This window comes from Cryphonectria parasitica (genome assembly GCF_011745365.1).
Source record: "Cryphonectria parasitica EP155 unplaced genomic scaffold M406scaffold_2, whole genome shotgun sequence".
NCBI classification, from domain to species: domain Eukaryota; kingdom Fungi; phylum Ascomycota; class Sordariomycetes; order Diaporthales; family Cryphonectriaceae; genus Cryphonectria; species Cryphonectria parasitica.
Genome location: NW_024468910.1, coordinates 5,335,288 through 5,353,607, shown reverse-complemented (window position 1 = coordinate 5,353,607; position 18,320 = coordinate 5,335,288). Strand labels below are relative to the sequence as shown.

General features: G+C 51.7%; 7 protein-coding genes across 7 annotated transcripts; 5 read left to right on the top strand and 2 right to left on the bottom strand.

The window, feature by feature from the left end:
* Positions 1-3,185: 3,185 nt before the first annotated feature.
* On the top strand, positions 3,186-3,687 carry M406DRAFT_75832 (uncharacterized protein; the record flags this gene model as incomplete). Its single annotated transcript, XM_040925906.1, has 2 exons — positions 3,186-3,335; positions 3,391-3,687. The coding sequence occupies 2 exons, from the start codon at positions 3,186-3,188 to the stop codon at positions 3,685-3,687; spliced, it is 447 nt and encodes a 148-aa protein (XP_040780312.1).
* Positions 3,688-3,983: 296 nt separating this feature from the next.
* M406DRAFT_273975 (N-glycosylase/DNA lyase) lies at positions 3,984-5,574 on the bottom strand. Its single transcript, XM_040918204.1, has 2 exons — positions 5,238-5,574; positions 3,984-5,182 (listed from the first exon to the last, which is right to left on the bottom strand). The coding sequence occupies exons 1-2, from the start codon at positions 5,351-5,353 to the stop codon at positions 4,036-4,038; spliced, it is 1,263 nt and encodes a 420-aa protein (XP_040780311.1). The 5' UTR covers positions 5,354-5,574; the 3' UTR covers positions 3,984-4,035.
* Positions 5,575-6,124: 550 nt separating this feature from the next.
* On the top strand, positions 6,125-8,312 carry M406DRAFT_345075 (uncharacterized protein; the record flags this gene model as incomplete). The annotated part of the gene is made up of 4 exons (XM_040922034.1): positions 6,125-6,172; positions 6,247-7,606; positions 7,676-7,887; positions 7,952-8,312. 4 exons carry the CDS (start codon positions 6,125-6,127, stop codon positions 7,976-7,978), a joined length of 1,647 nt encoding a protein of 548 aa, XP_040780310.1. The 3' UTR covers positions 7,979-8,312.
* Positions 8,313-9,147: 835 nt separating this feature from the next.
* Positions 9,148-10,304, top strand: M406DRAFT_273972 (40S ribosomal protein S13; the record flags this gene model as incomplete). Its single annotated transcript, XM_040918203.1, has 4 exons — positions 9,148-9,349; positions 9,458-9,490; positions 9,751-9,797; positions 9,914-10,304. The coding sequence occupies 4 exons, from the start codon at positions 9,148-9,150 to the stop codon at positions 10,085-10,087; spliced, it is 456 nt and encodes a 151-aa protein (XP_040780309.1). The 3' UTR covers positions 10,088-10,304.
* Positions 10,305-10,672: 368 nt separating this feature from the next.
* Positions 10,673-11,275, bottom strand: M406DRAFT_251344 (uncharacterized protein; the record flags this gene model as incomplete). The annotated part of the gene is made up of 2 exons (XM_040916761.1): positions 10,673-10,805; positions 10,890-11,275. The coding sequence occupies 2 exons, from the start codon at positions 11,273-11,275 to the stop codon at positions 10,673-10,675; spliced, it is 519 nt and encodes a 172-aa protein (XP_040780308.1).
* Positions 11,276-12,266: 991 nt separating this feature from the next.
* Positions 12,267-14,897, top strand: M406DRAFT_249654 (uncharacterized protein; the record flags this gene model as incomplete). The annotated part of the gene is made up of 2 exons (XM_040916630.1): positions 12,267-12,487; positions 12,578-14,897. The coding sequence occupies 2 exons, from the start codon at positions 12,267-12,269 to the stop codon at positions 14,895-14,897; spliced, it is 2,541 nt and encodes an 846-aa protein (XP_040780307.1).
* Positions 14,898-15,382: 485 nt separating this feature from the next.
* Positions 15,383-16,759, top strand: SET-6 (histone-lysine N-methyltransferase activity protein; the record flags this gene model as incomplete). The annotated part of the gene is made up of 1 exon (XM_040924480.1): positions 15,383-16,759. One exon carries the CDS (start codon positions 15,383-15,385, stop codon positions 16,757-16,759), a length of 1,377 nt encoding a protein of 458 aa, XP_040780306.1.
* Positions 16,760-18,320: the final 1,561 nt, after the last annotated feature.

Below are 18,320 nucleotides of genomic sequence, written 5' to 3'. Positions count from 1 at the left end.
AGAAACCGCGAAAAAGTCAGCGATAGATCTCAGCCAAAAAAAAATTTACCTGTTTTGTACCATGGTATTACACTGCTCGCTGTTTCGTTCTGTCTCTGGATGCGTGTCATGCATGTGCTGCACAGTAATTAGGCAATCATCTTGCTTCTTCTCTGGGCAGCCTGCCTAGGCCTGGGAACGCGTAAGCTCAAAGTCTAGTCTATATTACATCTCGCGATCTATGAATTCCTCACAAACAAGCCCACCCTTGCGTCTGATTCGTGGTAATTTTCGCCCATACACCCTTCGATACCATTGCATTTGTTGCAAAGCTTTATCATCCCGAGGCCGAAGATCAAGGCATAGATAGTTTCGACCTCAAGGCCTCCCGTTTTTTCACGCCGACGTCGCCATGCTACAACAGGTTGGACCGGCTAGAACTGTGAATGGTGGATAGCCACAGCATATACTTGACTGCGTCAGACAGCCGTAGGGGTCCAAGCAAGTATTTGCTGTGCACGGTGCACCCGGGCATCCCTGAATATCCGTCCCACAGCAAGTTGTCGAGTATTTCCCAGAGTAACAGGTATTAGGAGGCGAACACTGGCTGTCTGCCGAGCAAGTCTCACCCGCAGCTAGGTAGTCTTTCGTTAGAGATACGGCGCTCGTGATCAGAGGAGTGATAGCGTCACTGGACAACGATGTAGAGGTAGGAGTGATTCGTGTGCCAAGTTGAGCAGGCTGTATGCAACCTCGTTAGCGATGTACTCGTACATTGCTATAGTAAAACCAAATACTACAATATGTTACATTGCTTACAGTGGCTAACGTTGACTTTGTTGCAGAAGTCTCTGAGGTCGAACCAAGGAGTGAAGTCGCCTTGGATGACTGTCACTTGCCGCCATCAGCACAGGTCTCCAAGGAAATACCACCACAGGTTCCCATTATGGATAAACTCACATCCGACGTGGTTCCTCTTGTCAGGACCACTGACAGAATAACAACAAGAACGATAGCCAGCACGCCAAAGCCGGCGATAATGAGAGGACTTTCCCAAGGTTCTTTCGTCCTGATGTCCGTTCTGGGTGTGATTCATCCCCTATTCCCAAGAATGACTGGCCCTCGACACGATTTGAGGTGGCTGCTCTACGCGAGACAGCATTAGTGTCGTACAGGGACATTGATTTCTCGGTGTGCCTCTGGCAAACCAATTACTATATTGCAGCGGGTCCAGCGGCTCATAAGGCAATGCACAGCATGACGAATTCCGCATGATGCAAAGCTTAGTGTAACTGGCTACCAACTTTTGCGTTGACACGCCAACACCTTTAATACCTGATCGATCAATAAGGCTCTGCAGGCAACCAATTCTTGCTGCCTGCGCATTCGAGGTTTTAGCTCATGGGGGGTACAAAAAAGTTGACGGGGGGTACAAAAAGTTGGTGGGGGGTACAGAAACTCGGGGGGGGTACAAAAAGTTCATGGGGGGTACAGAAAAGTGGGGTCATGTGACTGTTGGCCGGGTAACTAGATAGGAAGCTAATATGATAAGCTCTGATCCGCGCTGATAAGCATATGCTGAGCGTATGTTCATGTGAAAGATTCAAACTTACCTTAGACTGTATTTCATGAAAAGCTTCCTAAATCTCTTCAAACTCTGAATCTATAGATATAAGAGGTTTTGAAAGATGTATAATATGCAAAATCCCCTTTTTATCAATAGCAGGATAATCAGGCAAAATAGGATAATCTTGAACTTCGAATGCTGATATTATTCGTGAACTATTTGAGCTGATAGCGATGCTGAAATGCTTCATCTCCTTCTGTATATATAGTTAGCATATGCTCAGCATATATCGAGCAGCATTTAATAAGATGCTAACCTTGCTCATGCTAAAATTCTGCAATATATCAAAAGAAATATCTCGAACATCATAGATCTCATCATCTTCCATAAGATATTCCTCTTCCTAAGCCTTAGTTAGTATATGATTTATTAGTTTCTTTATTAATAATTTACCTAGCTAAGCTATTAAGAGACTTTTTCAGCATAATCTGCCTCAGATATCTGATCAACATATGCTAAGCATGAGCTAATCATACTCCCCATATTAGAATCTGAAGCAGAATTATTCGATTATAATAACTGCAATAATTGAGATGAGATTTCAATAGGAAAACTCTCAGTAGCATGAGAAGACATTATATAAAAGAATAGGGATATGTAATAAGCTGAGATTAAGCTGAGATATTGTATAAGCAGAGTATATATTTAGTATATAGTGATAAGTAGGAAATACTGAGTTAACTGAGATAATAGCTTTTATAGTTTAAGCATATGCTGAAACTATGCTGAGTTTTAATATAGAAATACTCTAAAATTGGCAATCTCTGATACAATTTTGAATATGTAGAACACAATATCCACTGATGCTCAGCATATGTTGAGCATAAATGCCGCACTCGGAGATCTCTTTCGCATTCCGATAATTCCGCTCTAGTCTCCGATATTACCGAGTAAATAAACAATGCAGATCTTTTCTATATTAGGTGCTGTACCCCCCATGAACTTTTTGTATCCCCCCCGAGTTTCTGTACCCCCCCCGAGCTTTTTGTACCCCCTCCGAACTTTTTTGTACCCCCCATGAGCTATAAGCCCGCGCATTCAATAAGGCTCCGTGTAACCAACACTTATGGGGCATTGTAAGCTTTTTGAAGCACATTTTTCAGATTCTTAGGCCAGCATTGATTCCAAATTCTCTCTCTCTCTCTTACACACACACACACACACACAAAATGCATTTCTTAAATACTGGAGCGAGGACCATAAGGCAGATTATGATCAGCAGCCCGATCGTCAACTGCCTAACAGCACAAGTCGACACAAGGTGAATGGAAGAATCTTGGTTCTTTTCGTTGCTATTCACATCATTTCATAGCCCCGATTCGAGGCAGTGTTCAAATTTACAATCTACGTTGTTTTGAATGGTGTCCAGCGAAGCTTGAGTTGTAACCATATGAAAGCTGAGAGTCACTGCCCCAATTTTCCATCTCAGGAGGCTCCTTGCTTACGTGAGCTCTGTGTGTAGCTCAAGAGTACTTAGGTAGGTGTGGCATACCCCTTTGCCTGCCCTTAAACTATCCCTGCTCACATATCCAAGAGGGATCTTCTGTCTCTGCAGCTTTTGACTTATATCAGTTCACAAATGTCTCAAAGCGAGAAGATGGGGTGTGTTCATAGTAAGGACCCGGCCCAAGACGGACCAGGGAATTCAATCGGCGCTGTCAGCACTCTTCGAGGCGCGCAAGCATCGGGTCAGCAAGCTGAACCTGTTCAGCACCAAGTGGATCCTTCGGTAAGTCTATCGTCCATACTTAGTAGGCACACACGCTCTGACTTTGATTTCGAAGCTGGGAGCTGAGTTCACCGCCACCAGAGGACTTGTTATGAAGGGGATGACCGTCACGGATGCCCTCTTCACAGTCGGCTCTCCCATGCCCCGGACTCAAGAAGCTCCCCGTTCGACTAGATCCATGACGGCGATGGATAGCCAGGTCAATAATGGAGCTTCCGCAGCCGTTGGCCAGTTCGATTATGATGGTATGGCTCGCTGGGCCCAGGTGCGGGGAGAGGCGCGTGCGAAGGAGCATGAGGCGCTCGTGAAGTTGCTGGGGGGACAGCCGTATCAAGTTCACGTTTCATTCTAACATCCTCAGAAGGAACACAAGAATGGCAAATAGTGGTAGAGCAAGGGTAAAGTGGGACATTCTCCTATCAAGCACGGATCTCCTAGGTTAGAGTTTAGGCCGTTACTCTAGGACGGCAGAGGCACAATTGCTTGAAACACCGGTTCATCTTCCTTCTTTTCGTCTTTTTCTCTTTTCTCTTTTTTTTTTTTTTTTTTTTTTTTTAATAAAATAAGGAAAAGCAAAAAATAATAATATGATGGTCTGTCAGCCTTCCTGCTGTGTATGAGCTGGATGGCGACTTGCGAGGTGAGCTTCCGATGCAAGAGATGCTTTCTTTAATAGTATATATATATATACACATGGGTTTCACTTCCGCGTTCTTATCCTTTTCCTCGGTGCCACACTGATGGTGGCCACTGAGTCAGACAGGGCCTCCTCATGTACTTTGATCGTTGTAGCCACACTAGTCCGTTTCCTCTTGATTGGTGTGGACGCAGGTGTCGTAATGGATGTGCCGGGGGCGGGCGATTCCTCTTTGGTCTCGATCTTGACCGCCATTAGTTCTGATGAATCCTCCAGCTTCTGGGCAACCCGGCCCGAGAAAGTCTTCAAATCAGCCGTAAAGAGTACTGAGTGGGCCCATCCAGCTTGACTCCCCCATAAGTTCCGAAAATGATCCCCCACTGCGTCGTACATGGCCTTAGAAAGGGTTTTGTTCTTGTTCTTGCCACCAAATCGGTAGTCGCGCATTGCGATCTGCCATACGTGCGTATCGACCGGGACGGCCTCGCCCCAGCCTAGGCCCATGAGGCAGACGCAGTCGGCAACCTTGGGCCCGACTCCACAGAGCTCAAGAAGCTGCTCGTGGGCATGCTTGTATGTGGACGGCTCATCACCCAGCGACACCTGTTGTGGCACAGTTTCCCAGGCCTTGCTGTCTGGGTTCCGTAAGCTTTCCAGCCAGCCTGCTGGTCTGTCCTGGGAGATATTGCGCGCCGTCTCTGCGATGTACTTTGCGCGGTAGCCGAAGCCCAGCTCGCGAAGTCGAGATTCGACTCCAGGGGAGGCGAGAGTTATCGGTGTTGGAAAGTCATGAAACACCTCTTCGCCAATGGTGCCGATATATGGTCCATAATTAAGACAGAGCTTGTGTACCATCTGTGATATCCTAGAAATGTTGTTGTTGCTGCTGCAAATAAAGCCCACGAGTGCCTCCCAAGCATCCTGGTTCAATATTCTGACGCCCGTAAAGCCTGGTGCCTTTTTTCGGAAGTTTTGATCGGCGTTTGCCCACTGTTTGTACAAACCGGCGAGGTCGTGGTGCAGGTTGAAATAATTCTTCAAAAGCGCCTCGCTGTCGTCCGGCACACGGCCCCCCTGAGCACCCTCCTCCACCTTCAGAGAAGTAGAAGCAGTCGAAGGACCGGCGACAATCTTGGGCCACGTCACTCGGTAGTGTAGATGGTCCGGATCCTGCTTCAGAGACAGGATTCTACCATGAAGTGAGCAGTGCCTGGCATGCGTTTAGCATCTATGTATCAAGAAGAACTGACAGGAATTTTAAATACCATTCGTTATTTATTTGCCTCCACCTGAAAGACTGTCCACATCTCAGCGTCGTGTCGATGCAAAGCTCCGTGAGGCTGAGCGGCAGTTTACGCCATTCCGTCTTTCCCAGAGTCATGATTATGGGAAATCTTGCAAGAATGTTGTGGAGACTGAAAAGAGCATAGAAGGCCGAAGCGTCTTTCGGCCCCTAGGAAGTGCTGTGCTGGCTTGAAGATGTGGCAATGCTGGTTTCGTTGGGCCCTTTCGTGGATGCAATACAGCCGCGTGCGTTACATGGACGGGCGGATTGCTTTTTTATCTTCCTTACTCCATGACACCAAACGGTGTGGTATTGAGCACGACACTTTGTTTTCTTTGAACCGTCTCTGATGGGACCAGATATTTGGGGACCCTGCTGCTGCTGTAAAACAGCGGTTGGGGTGGCAGTAAGTTGGGCAAGAAAAAAAAAACCCCTAGGCTCAGGGGGTGGGCGGCTCTTGCCACTGAAAGGCAAGTCCTCCCTAAGCCTAGATCCTCGAGGTCTGGCAGGGTTCCTTGACACTAGTTCAAGTATGGCTTAGCACCATCTCCCAGGAAAATCAGCCTCAAGTTTACAGCGGTGGTCAGTGGTCACCTCTGGCTCAGCAGCTGCACCTTGGCTTGGCTGTCCGTCACTGGAGCTTTTTCCACCTCGTTCGGCATCAACATTCACCAGCTGTTCCCTGGGATCAGCCACCACCACCCTTTGACCCTAATCTCATACAATTGCGACATAAGTAGTCGCACTCAAGAGGGTTAGCTCTCAGGCCAATCCCGTTCCAATGGCCATGGTATTTTTGCTGACAATGTGACCTCCAGGTTTTCTCTCCAACTCTGGTATCTTGATCGTGGGCAACTTCTGCTGACCATGGATCGAAAAGATGGAGGCCGCCATGGCTCTTCCAGGGACTATGGTGTATGTATCCTCCCCTATTCTTGCCCTTCCTTGCATGACAGCCAGACCTGCGCTGACCTGCTGTGATGGTGCAGTCCTCGAGACGCGACCGTGATGACCGACGAGATCGTGACCGCGACCGCCGCCGCCGCTCGCGATCCCCCTACGACAGCTCTCGCCGGCGTGATGCCGGTGGCGAGGTAGACTCGTACTCCTCCAGCCGCAACCACCGCGACCGCGAACGCGAGGACCGCTACTCTGGCCGACGCGAGAGAGACTGGGACCGCGACGCACGCGGCGGGAGGCGCGACGGTGGCGGCCGCAGGGATGACGACCGCCCCCCGCGCCGTGATCGCGGCGACCTATTTGACGATCGCCGCCGAGGCCCCCGTGACGGTGGCGGCCATTTCGACCGAGAACGTGAACGACGCCGAAGCGAATCCCCGCCGCCCAAGAAGAGGGAGCCTACACCCGATCTGACGGATATCATCTCCGTCCTGGAGCGCAAGAGGCGGCTGACGCAGTGGGACATCAAGCCTCCCGGTTACGAGAACGTCACAGCAGAGCAGGCCAAGCTGTCGGGCATGTTCCCGCTGCCCGGCGCGCCCAGACAGCAGGCCATGGACCCCACGAAACTGCAGGCCTTTATGAAGGAGCCCGGCACCAGTACGGTCAACAACGCCTCCCTGAAACCTACCAACTCACGACAGGCCAAGCGCCTCATCGTCTCGAATCTTCCTGCCTCCGCGACCGAGGAGAACGTCCTCGGCTTCTTCAACCTCCAGCTCAACGGCCTCAATGTCGTGGAGTCTACCGACCCCTGCTCCCTCGCACAGATGTCCTCCGACCGAACCTTTGCCCTCCTCGAGTTCAAGACTGCCGAGGATGCCACCGTTGCCCTTGCTCTCGATGGTCAGTCCATGGAAGCAGATGACGTGAGCGATGCAGCGAATGGCGCCCCGCATGGCCTGCAGATACGCCGACCAAAGGACTACATCGTCCCCGCTATCGTCGACGATCCAAATTACGAGCCCGGCCGCATATCGAACATTGTGATTGATACACCGAACAAGATCAGTGTGGCCAATATCCCTCCATACTTGACCTCGGAGCAGGTTCTCGAGCTCCTGAACAGCTTCGGGGAGCTGAAGGCATTCGTCCTGGTGCAGGACCGCGGCACGGAAGAGTCGCGCGGCATCGCCTTTTGCGAATACCTTGATCCAGCCGCGACCGAGGTTGCCATCAAGGGCCTTGACGGCATGGAGCTTGGCGACAGGCATCTGAAGGTCCGCAAGGCCAGCATAGGGATCACGCAGATCGCTAGCGTGGAGATGGGGGTCAATGCTATGTCCATGCTCGCCGGTACCACGTCCACGGACTCGGAGGTGACCCGCGTGTTGCAGCTGCTCAATATGGTGACTCCGGAGGAGCTGATGGATCCAGATGATTACGAAGGCAAGTACCCCCAAGTGAGGATGTTGTTGTGCTGTGCACTCGAAAATAACTAACTCCTTTTGCGTACAGAAATCTGCGAAGATGTCCGAGACGAGTGTGGCAAGTTTGGTACTATCCTTGAACTGAAGGTGCCTCGCCCCAGTGGTGGGAGCAAACAGTCTGCAGGTATTGGCAAAATCTATGTCAAATTCGACAGCCCAGAATCGGCCACCAAGGCGCTCAAGGCCCTTGCTGGCAGGAAATTTGCCGACAGGACTGTGGTCACCACATATTTCCCAGAGGTACATATATCCCTTTTCTTCTAGATCCAGCCGCTAGCAGCACGCGTTCTAATTCACATTGCAGGAGAATTTCGAGGTGGGCGCATGGTAGGCCAAAAGCTAGCTACCTTCATGATGGCATTGAGGGCAGACTCTGATCCTAGCACGGAGAATGATGGATATCTGATCACTACTGGAGAGGACTACTGGGGGAGGGGGATCAAAACAATCAAAAAGTATCGTGACCGACATAGCAACCTGCGATGGGTAGCGTAGGCCTGGGAAGACTTCGGGGTCAGGTTTGCGCACGATCAATAAGACCTTGTGTCAACTCAGACGGGCATCCTGCCCAGATAATGGGAATGAGTCTGTCCCTGTACAACAAGTATTAGATAGGTTTAGCACAGCTGCGGCAAAATTACGAGAAATGGCAGTACGGGTTTCACTGTGAGATTCGAGATGCTGGTCTATTTCACTGCACACGTTTCCAGTTCCTGTTGAAAAGCTGCAATCCTTCGTATAGAGATATATTGAACCTGTTGTCTACTTAAATGCTTAGTAATGAGTGGTAGCCACGCTGACATGAGCCCTCTCTCCTCGAGGACACAGGTCCAGCCCAGCTGCTGAGCTACCGCCGTCGCGATATCATCCTGTGCTGTCGATTAGGTCTCTTGGTGGAAGACATTGGTACTTCCTAAAGAGAGGAGTCAGTACATGCTCCTCATCATTGAGAACGAGATGCAAGAGAAATGCGCAGAGTGCATGCTGTTCAGAAGTCCATTACATTCATCGGCATCCCCGAGGGGAGCCTAACATAAGAGGTACCAGAAATAAAATAGTAAACAAGGTTGTTGATCATCAGGATAGCACGAGGGTAGGAAAAGAGGAAGGTCGAGCTTACCAGTTGTCATCTGCCGCAGCCCTAATCGTTGTTGGCAGCCAAAGGAGCCCAAGTCTTTGCGGCGATGGGAAGAGAAACAGAAGTTTTTAAGCCGTAGCAGGGTTTGAGATTGTTGGGGGAGAAAGGACTGACTGGGTAGTACGGGGCAGGGGGCGGGATCTGCATTGACAGACGCCAGCTGGTGCCGGCCCGTCCACGTCTGGTTTTCCCCACCGCGTGCGGAACCCACCGACAAGCAACAAACTCCCAAAATTTCGACTACACACTCCACCCACCCTGCAGATTTCCCTCTCTCACAAGTCGAAAGCCACCAACCGCCAACCCACGACACCTGTCTCCCTCTCTCCCATCACCACAACCACCGATCATCACCAGACAAAATGGGTCGTCTTCACTCCAACGGAAAGGGAATATCTGCCTCGGCTCTCCCCTACAGCCGCAACCCCCCCTCGTGGCTCAAGACCACCCCCGAGCAGGTCGTCGAGCAGATCTGCAAGCTGGCCAAGAAGGGTGCCACCCCTTCCCAGATTGGTGTTGTCCTGCGTGATAGCCACGGCATTGCCCAGGTCAAGGTCGTCACTGGTATGTTCTCTCGCAATCCATTGCCCAGAAGATATTGGATAGAAATATACAGGGCGAGAAGATGTTTCTGTGTTTGATGAGAAGGTTAGCTGACAGTGTGGGCTACAGGTAACAAGATCCTGCGCATCCTCAAGTCCAGCGGTACGATTCACCCCAACCCTTCTCGAAGACATGATCGACACCGTCGAGCGAACGACCGATGAGCGAAGACGAGCTCTGTCGACGCTGCGCGCTGCAGTGTGGTTCCTTGTGCGACAGACACAACGTTCAGGTCTCGATGCGAAAGCTCGACCTCGATTTGTGAAAAGGGCCACACTGCTTGCGCACGCGGCACGGTCACAAAGAAAGAAAAAATTTATATGCCTCTGCTCGGTCACGTGCTGACAGAGAGATTGAAATAGGCCTCGCCCCCGATATCCCTGAGGACCTGTACATGTTGATCAAGAAGGTACGTTTGCCAGTGTTCTAGGTCCTGGTTCTTTGCACACGAGCGTTTCCCAGGTCCTCTTAGTCTGTCCCGTCTTTCTCTCGTCGTAGAAACTGACCAATCTCTACTACTACCAGGCCGTTGCCGTCCGCAAGCATCTTGAGCGCAACCGCAAGGACAAGGACTCCAAGTTCCGCCTGATTCTGATCGAGTCCCGTATTCACCGTCTGGCCCGCTACTACAAGACCGTCGGTGTCCTGCCTCCCACCTGGCGCTACGAGGCCGCCACCGCGTCCACCCTCGTCTCCTAAGCATTCCCATGTCGTGGTGCTTGGTGATCGACAGACAGGTCGTGGAAGGAAGGGATTTTGGCTGCTGGTTTTCATCATGCTATCGACCATGATGGAGGACTTCTCTCGGTATGGAGTTTGGGCGGACTGGTAAAAACTTGATATAGCATGACAATGCATTTCACGATGGTTACTTGCGCAGATACTTGAGGAATCCATGGCAGTTCAACCCTTCAACTGGTATTCGAGTGCTGCAGATATGAGATCAAAGTGCATGTGGTATCATTCCGTTCCCTTTATCTTCCACCAGACCGCGACGCCGTGCTCCCAAGCTTATCATGTCGTGGGGCAAAAAGGTCAATTCGTTGCCCGTTTTGTTTCCTGTTCCTCCTATGCTTGCGGACCAGTGCTTTCACCTATCACATCGGGCGGTTGTTAGTGCTTAGGAGGGAAACGAGTAGACGGGACAACGAGTGGTGATAGTGAACTCACCTTATGCGCACAAGCCGTGATCCTTTTCCCAATCATTACAAGTGGGTTGATCAACACGCCCAAGGCCACCGCGGCCAGGCGGTAGGAAAGAAGTATCAGGTGTCATCGCCACGTTTACTGCTCGGCGCCGTTCATCTGCTTGTCCTCGCTGGCAGTGGGGACGGCATCCTCGCCGGCTGGTACGGCTTCGACCTCAGAGCTACGCTTGAGAAGAAATTCGCCGAGCACGCGCAGGGGGTCGCTAGGCCTGTCGCAAAGCGTACCGTCAGCACATCTTTTCGTCTCCAGTCTTTAGACAATGATGACCGGCACAAACCAGGTCCCGACTTACTTCTTGACAGCCAGCATCTTCATGCCGTCGAGCACATGCTGTGTGACCTTTTGGTTCAGGTAGACGCGGGTTGGTGCACCATTTGGGGCCGCTTCAGCAGGCATGGCGGCACGCTCGGTGGGGACAGCAGATGGAGTCCGAGAGCTGCTTCCAGCTTGCTGCTGGTCATCTTTGACGCGCCCAGGCACGTTGGGTGTCGCCGTGCGAGCAGGAGAGCCCACATTACCGGCACCGTCGTAGTTGGTCGTGAGGACAGCAGAGGGCGCCTGGGTGCTGTCGTTCTTTAGGATGCGCGCAAGACTGTTAGCATTGCATTTGAGAACGACAATGCAAGATGGCAGAGACGATGAGGAAGACGATGAGGAAGAGGCAGTAGCAGATAGCATGGGACGCTGAGGATCCATGGTGGGCGAATGATGTCGGTTAACGACAATGATTTTGTGTGTGCGTGTGGTGAGCGTGTCTAGTGCCCAGGTGGTATTGACCTGAGAATCTTGGTGCCAACATAATAGAAAAGAAAGCTGGTTGATGTTTGCACATGCAGCCCAAATTTTGGTCCTGTCATAAAGGAAAGCAGAACAGGAGAGCAGCTTTGCTGTGTGCAAGGAACTATGGAGCTCACAAGATAGGGTGTGCCTGGAGGGGGCTGAGACCGATGGCCAAGGTGACTCGCATGAAAGGTGAAAGCTCACTTACCGGTGGTAATTCTGCTGTCTTTGCCACTTTTTCAGTTTCCTCCTGACCGCTCATGGAAATGTCTTGTCCATTGTCTGCACTGCCAAAGTGGGTTGCTCCCTCGACTGGGAGGTTGCCAGAACTACCTGAGGTGGCAGTAGGATCAAGAGCTGCAGTGTCCGTCATCTAGAAGACAGAATCAGGTGTCGAGTAAGAGGTGGCGTGTTATAGGTGACAGTGTGGTGAAAAAGAGGTGAAAATAGATAACGTCTTTGAGTGTGGCAAGTGTTGAAATTGGAACTTGATGAGGCAGTCGCGACATCCATGGAGTTTAGACGCGCACATTCATTGCCTGCCGAGCCTTTAGTGCTAGGGCGGCAGCCAAAATTATGACAGGGGTTGCCACAGGGACAAGCATCCAGGCGTGCAGGCGTACGCCAGGCTATTAGAGGCGGCTCAGGGTTCTCAATTTGCGGGCTAGCAGGCTAGCTTGATGGCTTGGGCTTGGGCCTGCCTGACACGGTAGAGAGCGCGTCTGCCACAGCAAATGACATCAAAGTGCGTGAATCTGATGGTGTGAAGCTCCTCTTTGTAGTAACGCACCAAGTCCTTCAGGCTGCACACTTTGAACTTGTTCGGCAAACCATACTGGGCCCCCCCCAGGACTCTCTGCAATGCCAGTGCAAATAATCCCTTTCCACAATGGATGCCTTCGTGCGCAGAACTGCGCCGTCGCGGCCGCGAGAACCCCTGGCTGATATTTCAAACGCCGGCGATGCAGCCACGAGCTCTTCTCGGCGACCTTCGAAGAGGCTGAGGGTAGATGACGCTCAAGAAGAGGGATTCAATCAAGAATCTGAAGATGCACACTTTGACGACCTCGACGACAAATCTTCTGAAGCTTCATATGACGAATCGACCGGGTGCCAATCTACGAAGCCACCAGTGAAACGGAGGCAGGAGGTCATACCTGATTCGGAAGATGAGGAGGACGAAGACCAGGAGGATTTGAGATTTCATCACCATGGAACGGCTCTCGAGAGCGCTTTACCGCCAGTCACGACGGATGAGGGGGCTATCGAGGAGTACGAGGCCATGAGAGCCTCTCAAGTGAGCACAGAAGAAAAGGATGGTCAGGCTCTCTCAGACACGGATCGGAGGACATGGGTGCGAGGAAAGAACTCCATCTATGTCGACGCCTTCAATCTTGCATTGGACACTGTGCTGGAGGAAGAATCCCATCTTTATGATAAGAAGGAAATGGTCGTGTTTCAGCAGTGGCGGGACCTCGACTACCAGGCGCAATACCTCTATGTTCGTCTCTTTTTGCGGAAGGCTGCTGCCTGGCACCGTCAGGATCGTTTGGGATACTATAGCGATGTCTCTAATCCAGAGGCTGCCATCATGGCACTGCAGACACCTCGCCGCCTACCAGACAAGACATTGGCAGCTGCTGCGGTTGGCCAAGACGGCGTAGATGCAATCGCTCTGCAGGACTGGTCTCTTGGCGACGCCTTCACCTTTGTGGACCGTTCAGAGGACTCCATTACCTCCGTTGGTGAGGCTGCCTCGCTGCTGAGTCTGGATGAGCTGAAGGGGCTTGCCAAGGAGGCCAAGGTGCAGGGCAAGAACAAGGCTGACATCCTCAAAAGGCTGCTCCGCGTGTCTTCACAACAGAGCGGTCTGTTGGCTGTGGGCTTTAGGCGAGAAAGCACCAGCGGATCTGCCGACTCGCGTGAACGTGATGATGGCAGCGAACCGCAAGATACAGACCGCAGGCTGGACGCAAATCGCAACCAGCACTTTCTTGCCAAGATCCTGGCCATCACAGGGCCCTGCATCCGAATATCACCATCGGTATTCAAGCTCTTTGAGCGTGTCCATCTTGTCTTCTACCGGTCAACAGAATGGACTGAAAAGTCTCTGACAGCCATCATCTTGTCCAAAATCTCAAGATGGAACTTTCCGCCGTACATTGTGGATAGAACAACCAATATCTTCCCGGACAGGCAAGCTCTTTTGGAGTTTGAGCATGCCATGAGGCTGGAGTTCGAGATCGATCAGATCCTCGAATTCAACGGTCCACCTGGCGAGGAAGGCTACCGGCGCGTGTTAGAGATTTTCGGCGGCATAAGCGACCGCTGGCAGAAGCTCTTGGAGGAGGAGCGCCGCAAAGAAGATCAGGTTTACGAGTTTGGCGAGGGAGGATACCTGCGTCGCTTCAACGCCGCCCACGCCTACACCAGGATAGCGCACAAGGCAGCTTATGTTTACAGCCGTCTCCACGAGTATCTGAAGGAACACAGTCTCCTCACTGCATGCCTGTCTCAGCGCCTCTTCCAGATGGCTCGGCGTGGGTCATGGTACCAGCGCAAGGCCCTCCTCGAAGAGCACTACATGTTCGAGGCAGATCCCGACCCCAGGTTCGCAGATCCCGAACAGCAGAAGAAGCACTGGCGCCGCGTAGCTGTCGCAACATGCGAAACGGCGCTTGAAGATCGAGACTGTCACCTCATTTACCACTACGATCTACAGAAGCGCCTCAACAAACTCGAGAAGCGCCTGCGCATCCCCAAACGCCTGCAGCACGATTTCGGTCATGTCCGACTTCAGAAGCCCGAAGAGCACTCTGTGACCGGGATCCAGATCAAACGTGATGATCCGCTAGCGGGCAAGCGTGGCGGGACATCTACCAAGACGGTGTGGGTAGATGATGCTGAGGGCGGCGGCGAGTGTAGTGTCGAAGCCATGTGTCTTTCTCACTATCGCAGTCAGGGCTGGAAAGGCTATCATTCGGAGGGCGGTATCCTACGGACCTTGTTCGCCTATCTCTTCTACGATATCCTCTTTCTCTACATTCCTAATGTGTTCCAGACGGCCTATCAGACCTGCCCGTTAGATTTGCATACTGATGCCTTTTATCCCACGCGAGCAAGTGAGATAAATCACCGCCTCGTTTCAATCGCTAACGGCGATGCACCCCGCATCATTCGCGAGGTGGATGCCGCACATAGGGAACGGAGAACATGCATCATTGGTCTGAATTGGGACTATGAGCTGGAAGACCTTGTGGAGCTTGCCGGCTGTTTCCGCGGTGAGGCGCTCGCCACCATCTGCAAGGTCATGGCGCAAGAATACCGCCAGCGCGGTGGCGGGGTGCCGGACTTGGTGCTCTGGCGAACGGAACCTAAGCCAGAGTGTATGTTTGGCGAGGTCAAGAGCGCAAACGATCGACTTAGCGACACGCAGAGGTTGTGGATTCATGTCCTGACAGGCGCAGGCGTCAGGGTGGCGCTTGTCAATGCTATCGCGGGAGAGGTCAAGATTGTATGATGCAAGGTTGTCGGGCCAACTTAGCTGAATGCATCGCCCTCGTCGCGTTGAAGTAGCTGCAGCCCAGCTGTCATCTTAGTAATGTGATGTCTTGGGTACCACTCTGCTCTGAGAGACTGCTGCCGTTTATTGCTCCGTGCGAAGCTATCGTGGTACAGATCAGTGCTCTAACCAAGGTGCATGCTTAAGCACTTTCTTAGGCAGACTTGGCATATGCCCGTGCTCCGTGGTCACATCGTACGCGAGGCCTACTTCCTATGTAGCAACCAGGTGGGATGAAACAGCTCACTGAAACATTCAAAACCTCCTTCCAACTCCAGGTTTCGTTGCTCAATTGAAAAGAAGAAGTACTTGAAGAATAGAAGCCTCCCCACTTTATTCGACCAGAACTGTTATTATGAATACTTACTCATTGAAGGATAAGTGATCAATCTTATTGACAACCTTTCCCATTGCCCAGGTGGGCTTTGACAATGTTACCCAGCATGAAACTACTCGTCGGTCCTGTGTGCGCCTTCACATTCGCTAGATCAGCCTTCGCGAATGTTGTCGATGCTCATCTTTTGGCTACGGATACCATCTTGCAGTCAGATCTCTGTTTCTCGAGCCCTCTTCTCGCTGAACAGATTTCATCGTCAGAATGGCAGTGCGCACGAAGCAGCACAGCCGGGAACGCAACCAGGCAGGGGTATGAAGAACTGTCTTCGGACAACGACACCTCAGCAGACTTCGGCTGGACAGGTCCCCATGCCTGCGAAGGAGTCTATTGCGTTTACACCAACTCGTTATTCGCAGGCGGCCGCGGAATTGCCATCATAAGCGACGGACACACGGCTAATGCTCTCGCCAATCTGCCCATTTTCATCGACCTGTCCAGTTCTGCAGCAGAATCGCTAGTGAAAACGGCCAAAGTCAACATGCAAAGTCAAAATGTTGAGACACGAGACATCCCTGGCAAAGGCCGCGGGCTCGTCCCCACGCGGCCAATCCATCGTGGCGAGCAGATCTTAGCATACACGCCCGTGCTGGTCATCCACCGGGCCTTTGTGGACGACCTGTCCAGGGAGCAACAGCTGCGTCTACTGCGCGACGCAATTCACCGTCTACCCACGGCCACGCGCACGGTCTTCTGGAAGCAGCTGGGCCAGACGCACGAGGTTGGCGACGACGACATTCTGGATATTGTGATGAACAACTCATTCAACCTCCCTCTCCAGCTCCCCGGAGAGACAAACAGCGCGAGCTTTATTGGGAACTTTCCAGAGGTGTCCATGTACAACCACGACTGCCGACCGAACGTGGCGTTCCACCTCGAGAGTGGCCTCATCCATCGCACGCATGCCGTACGAAAGTCTGTGCCCATCCAGCCAGGAGAAGAGCTATCAATTTCGTACGTGGATTCTTTCCGAGCCAGGGATGTGAGGAGGGCAAGGACCAAGCAGAACTGGGGTTTCGAGTGTACCTGCGCACAGTGTATGCTGCCCTCGGCGCTGGTGAACGCGAGTGATCACCGGCTGTGGAGGATCTACGAGGTCGAAACCGCGCTGAGGTTAGACATGACAGTCGAGACTGTCGACCACCAAAAGAGCAGCGATCAAAGTATGGGTGATCTGGATGCGGTGGAACTGTTGATCTCTCTGTATGAACAGGAACGCCTGCTTGAGTCTCACGGATCTTCGACTTATCAGGTCGCGGCGCTATATTATAACGCGCACGGCAGGAGGGAGCTGGCGATCAAGTATGCACTTCTGGCGCTGGAGGCAGGTATTGTGGAGGACGGGGCACGGTCTCGGAATGTAGAAGAGCTAGTGTCTTTGCTGGAGAACCCTGAGAGCCATTGGAGCTGGGGAAGAAGAGTGTAGAAAGCCGTGTTTCTCAGACTTCCCTGTCGGCCATCCTAGTGAGATTAGAGAATTCACAAGCTAATTACTTCTGTACTTCAAGCAGCGAATAGTTCATTAGGGCCCTATGTAGCAGGGTAACGAATAGATACCAAACGAGTGACAAGCCTAGGCCTGAAGAAGCTACGCATGACTGGGCAGGCAATGACCTGTAGATTTTGCATGAGTATATGTGGAGTATCTCAACGAGAGAGCCTCTGATGGCCATACATCCTGCCCGGGGACACAGGAGCGCATGACGGCAATGTCCCAGAGTCTCCAGAGCGTCTAGTGCCAGCCAGTCGTTGTGTATCAACCCTTCAGACTGGATCAGCTGAGGAGCAGAGGGTCCGTCGGAAGTGGAGTGCGAAGAAAGCAGGTGTTCCAACTGCAGCTCGCTGGGAGACATTCTCAAAACGAGTGGATGGCAGAGGTGGCTCTAAAGATGGTTTTCCACTGTAGTAGTTAACATATTCAGGTAGTCAGGTATACAACACTGTGATAGCTTGCTACATGACCCGTTAATGCCAGCGCATGCACGCCCTGCCACAACTGGTATCGGCCTGGCATGCAGCACAGCGTGGCTTGTTAGGCTTTCCAGAGCATTGCCACCATTAGTGCTTACTGTTCACTCTTGTATCTCAAAACATCAAATCTTAGCTTGCACTGTAATGGCTATCTACCTCTTCTGTGCTCTGCGTAAGCTCTGAAATTGAGCCTTCCATGTTCGACGGCCTATGTGATCCGTTCATTCAATCGGAAAGTTTACCTTTCGAGCTTGGTGGTAATACGTACAAGAATCAACACAATGGACCCAGCAACAGCTTTTGGTCTGGCATCATCAATCGTTCAATTCGTCACCTTCGCGGCCTCCCTCTTGAAACAGACATTCAACATCCACGGCTCGATCGACGGACATTCAGGATGGGCATCAGCACTCGATGATAACTACAAAACCTTGATCGACTTCAGCGTGAGACTCGAAGGCCATTTGCATGATGGCGGGCAGGCGATTCACCCTACCCAACGCGATATACAACATGATTTGGCCGCTCTTACAGACCTATCGATCAAATGCAAAGTGCATTGCCGGGTGTTGTTGGATATTTTGCAAGAATTGAAGGTTGGACCTGGCCCGTGGAAGGGAGTTCGAAGCCTCAAAGCCGCCATCAAGACTTTGTGCAAAACAGGTCAAATTACGGACATTGAGAGTCAGCTGGAATCCATCCAGATGCAGATGACTCTTCACCTTTGTCACATCTCCAAGTAAGTATCCGGAGACGACGAAGCATATGGTTCAGATGGTAATGACGAGACCCCGCGCAGCCATTACCATGGACGGCACGAAACCACGCTTGCTCATGTCCTCAAGCAAACTGAAAGACTCGAAACTAGCCACACTGAGAAATTAGACCAGATCAAAAGCACGTTAGACAACATTCAAACGGTACTCAGTGAACACGGCCGTGGCAATTCTCTGGCAAGTCCAGAAGTCGAGAATCTCCACAGAATGTTTTCAGGCCTGTCTATTACGCAAAAAGAT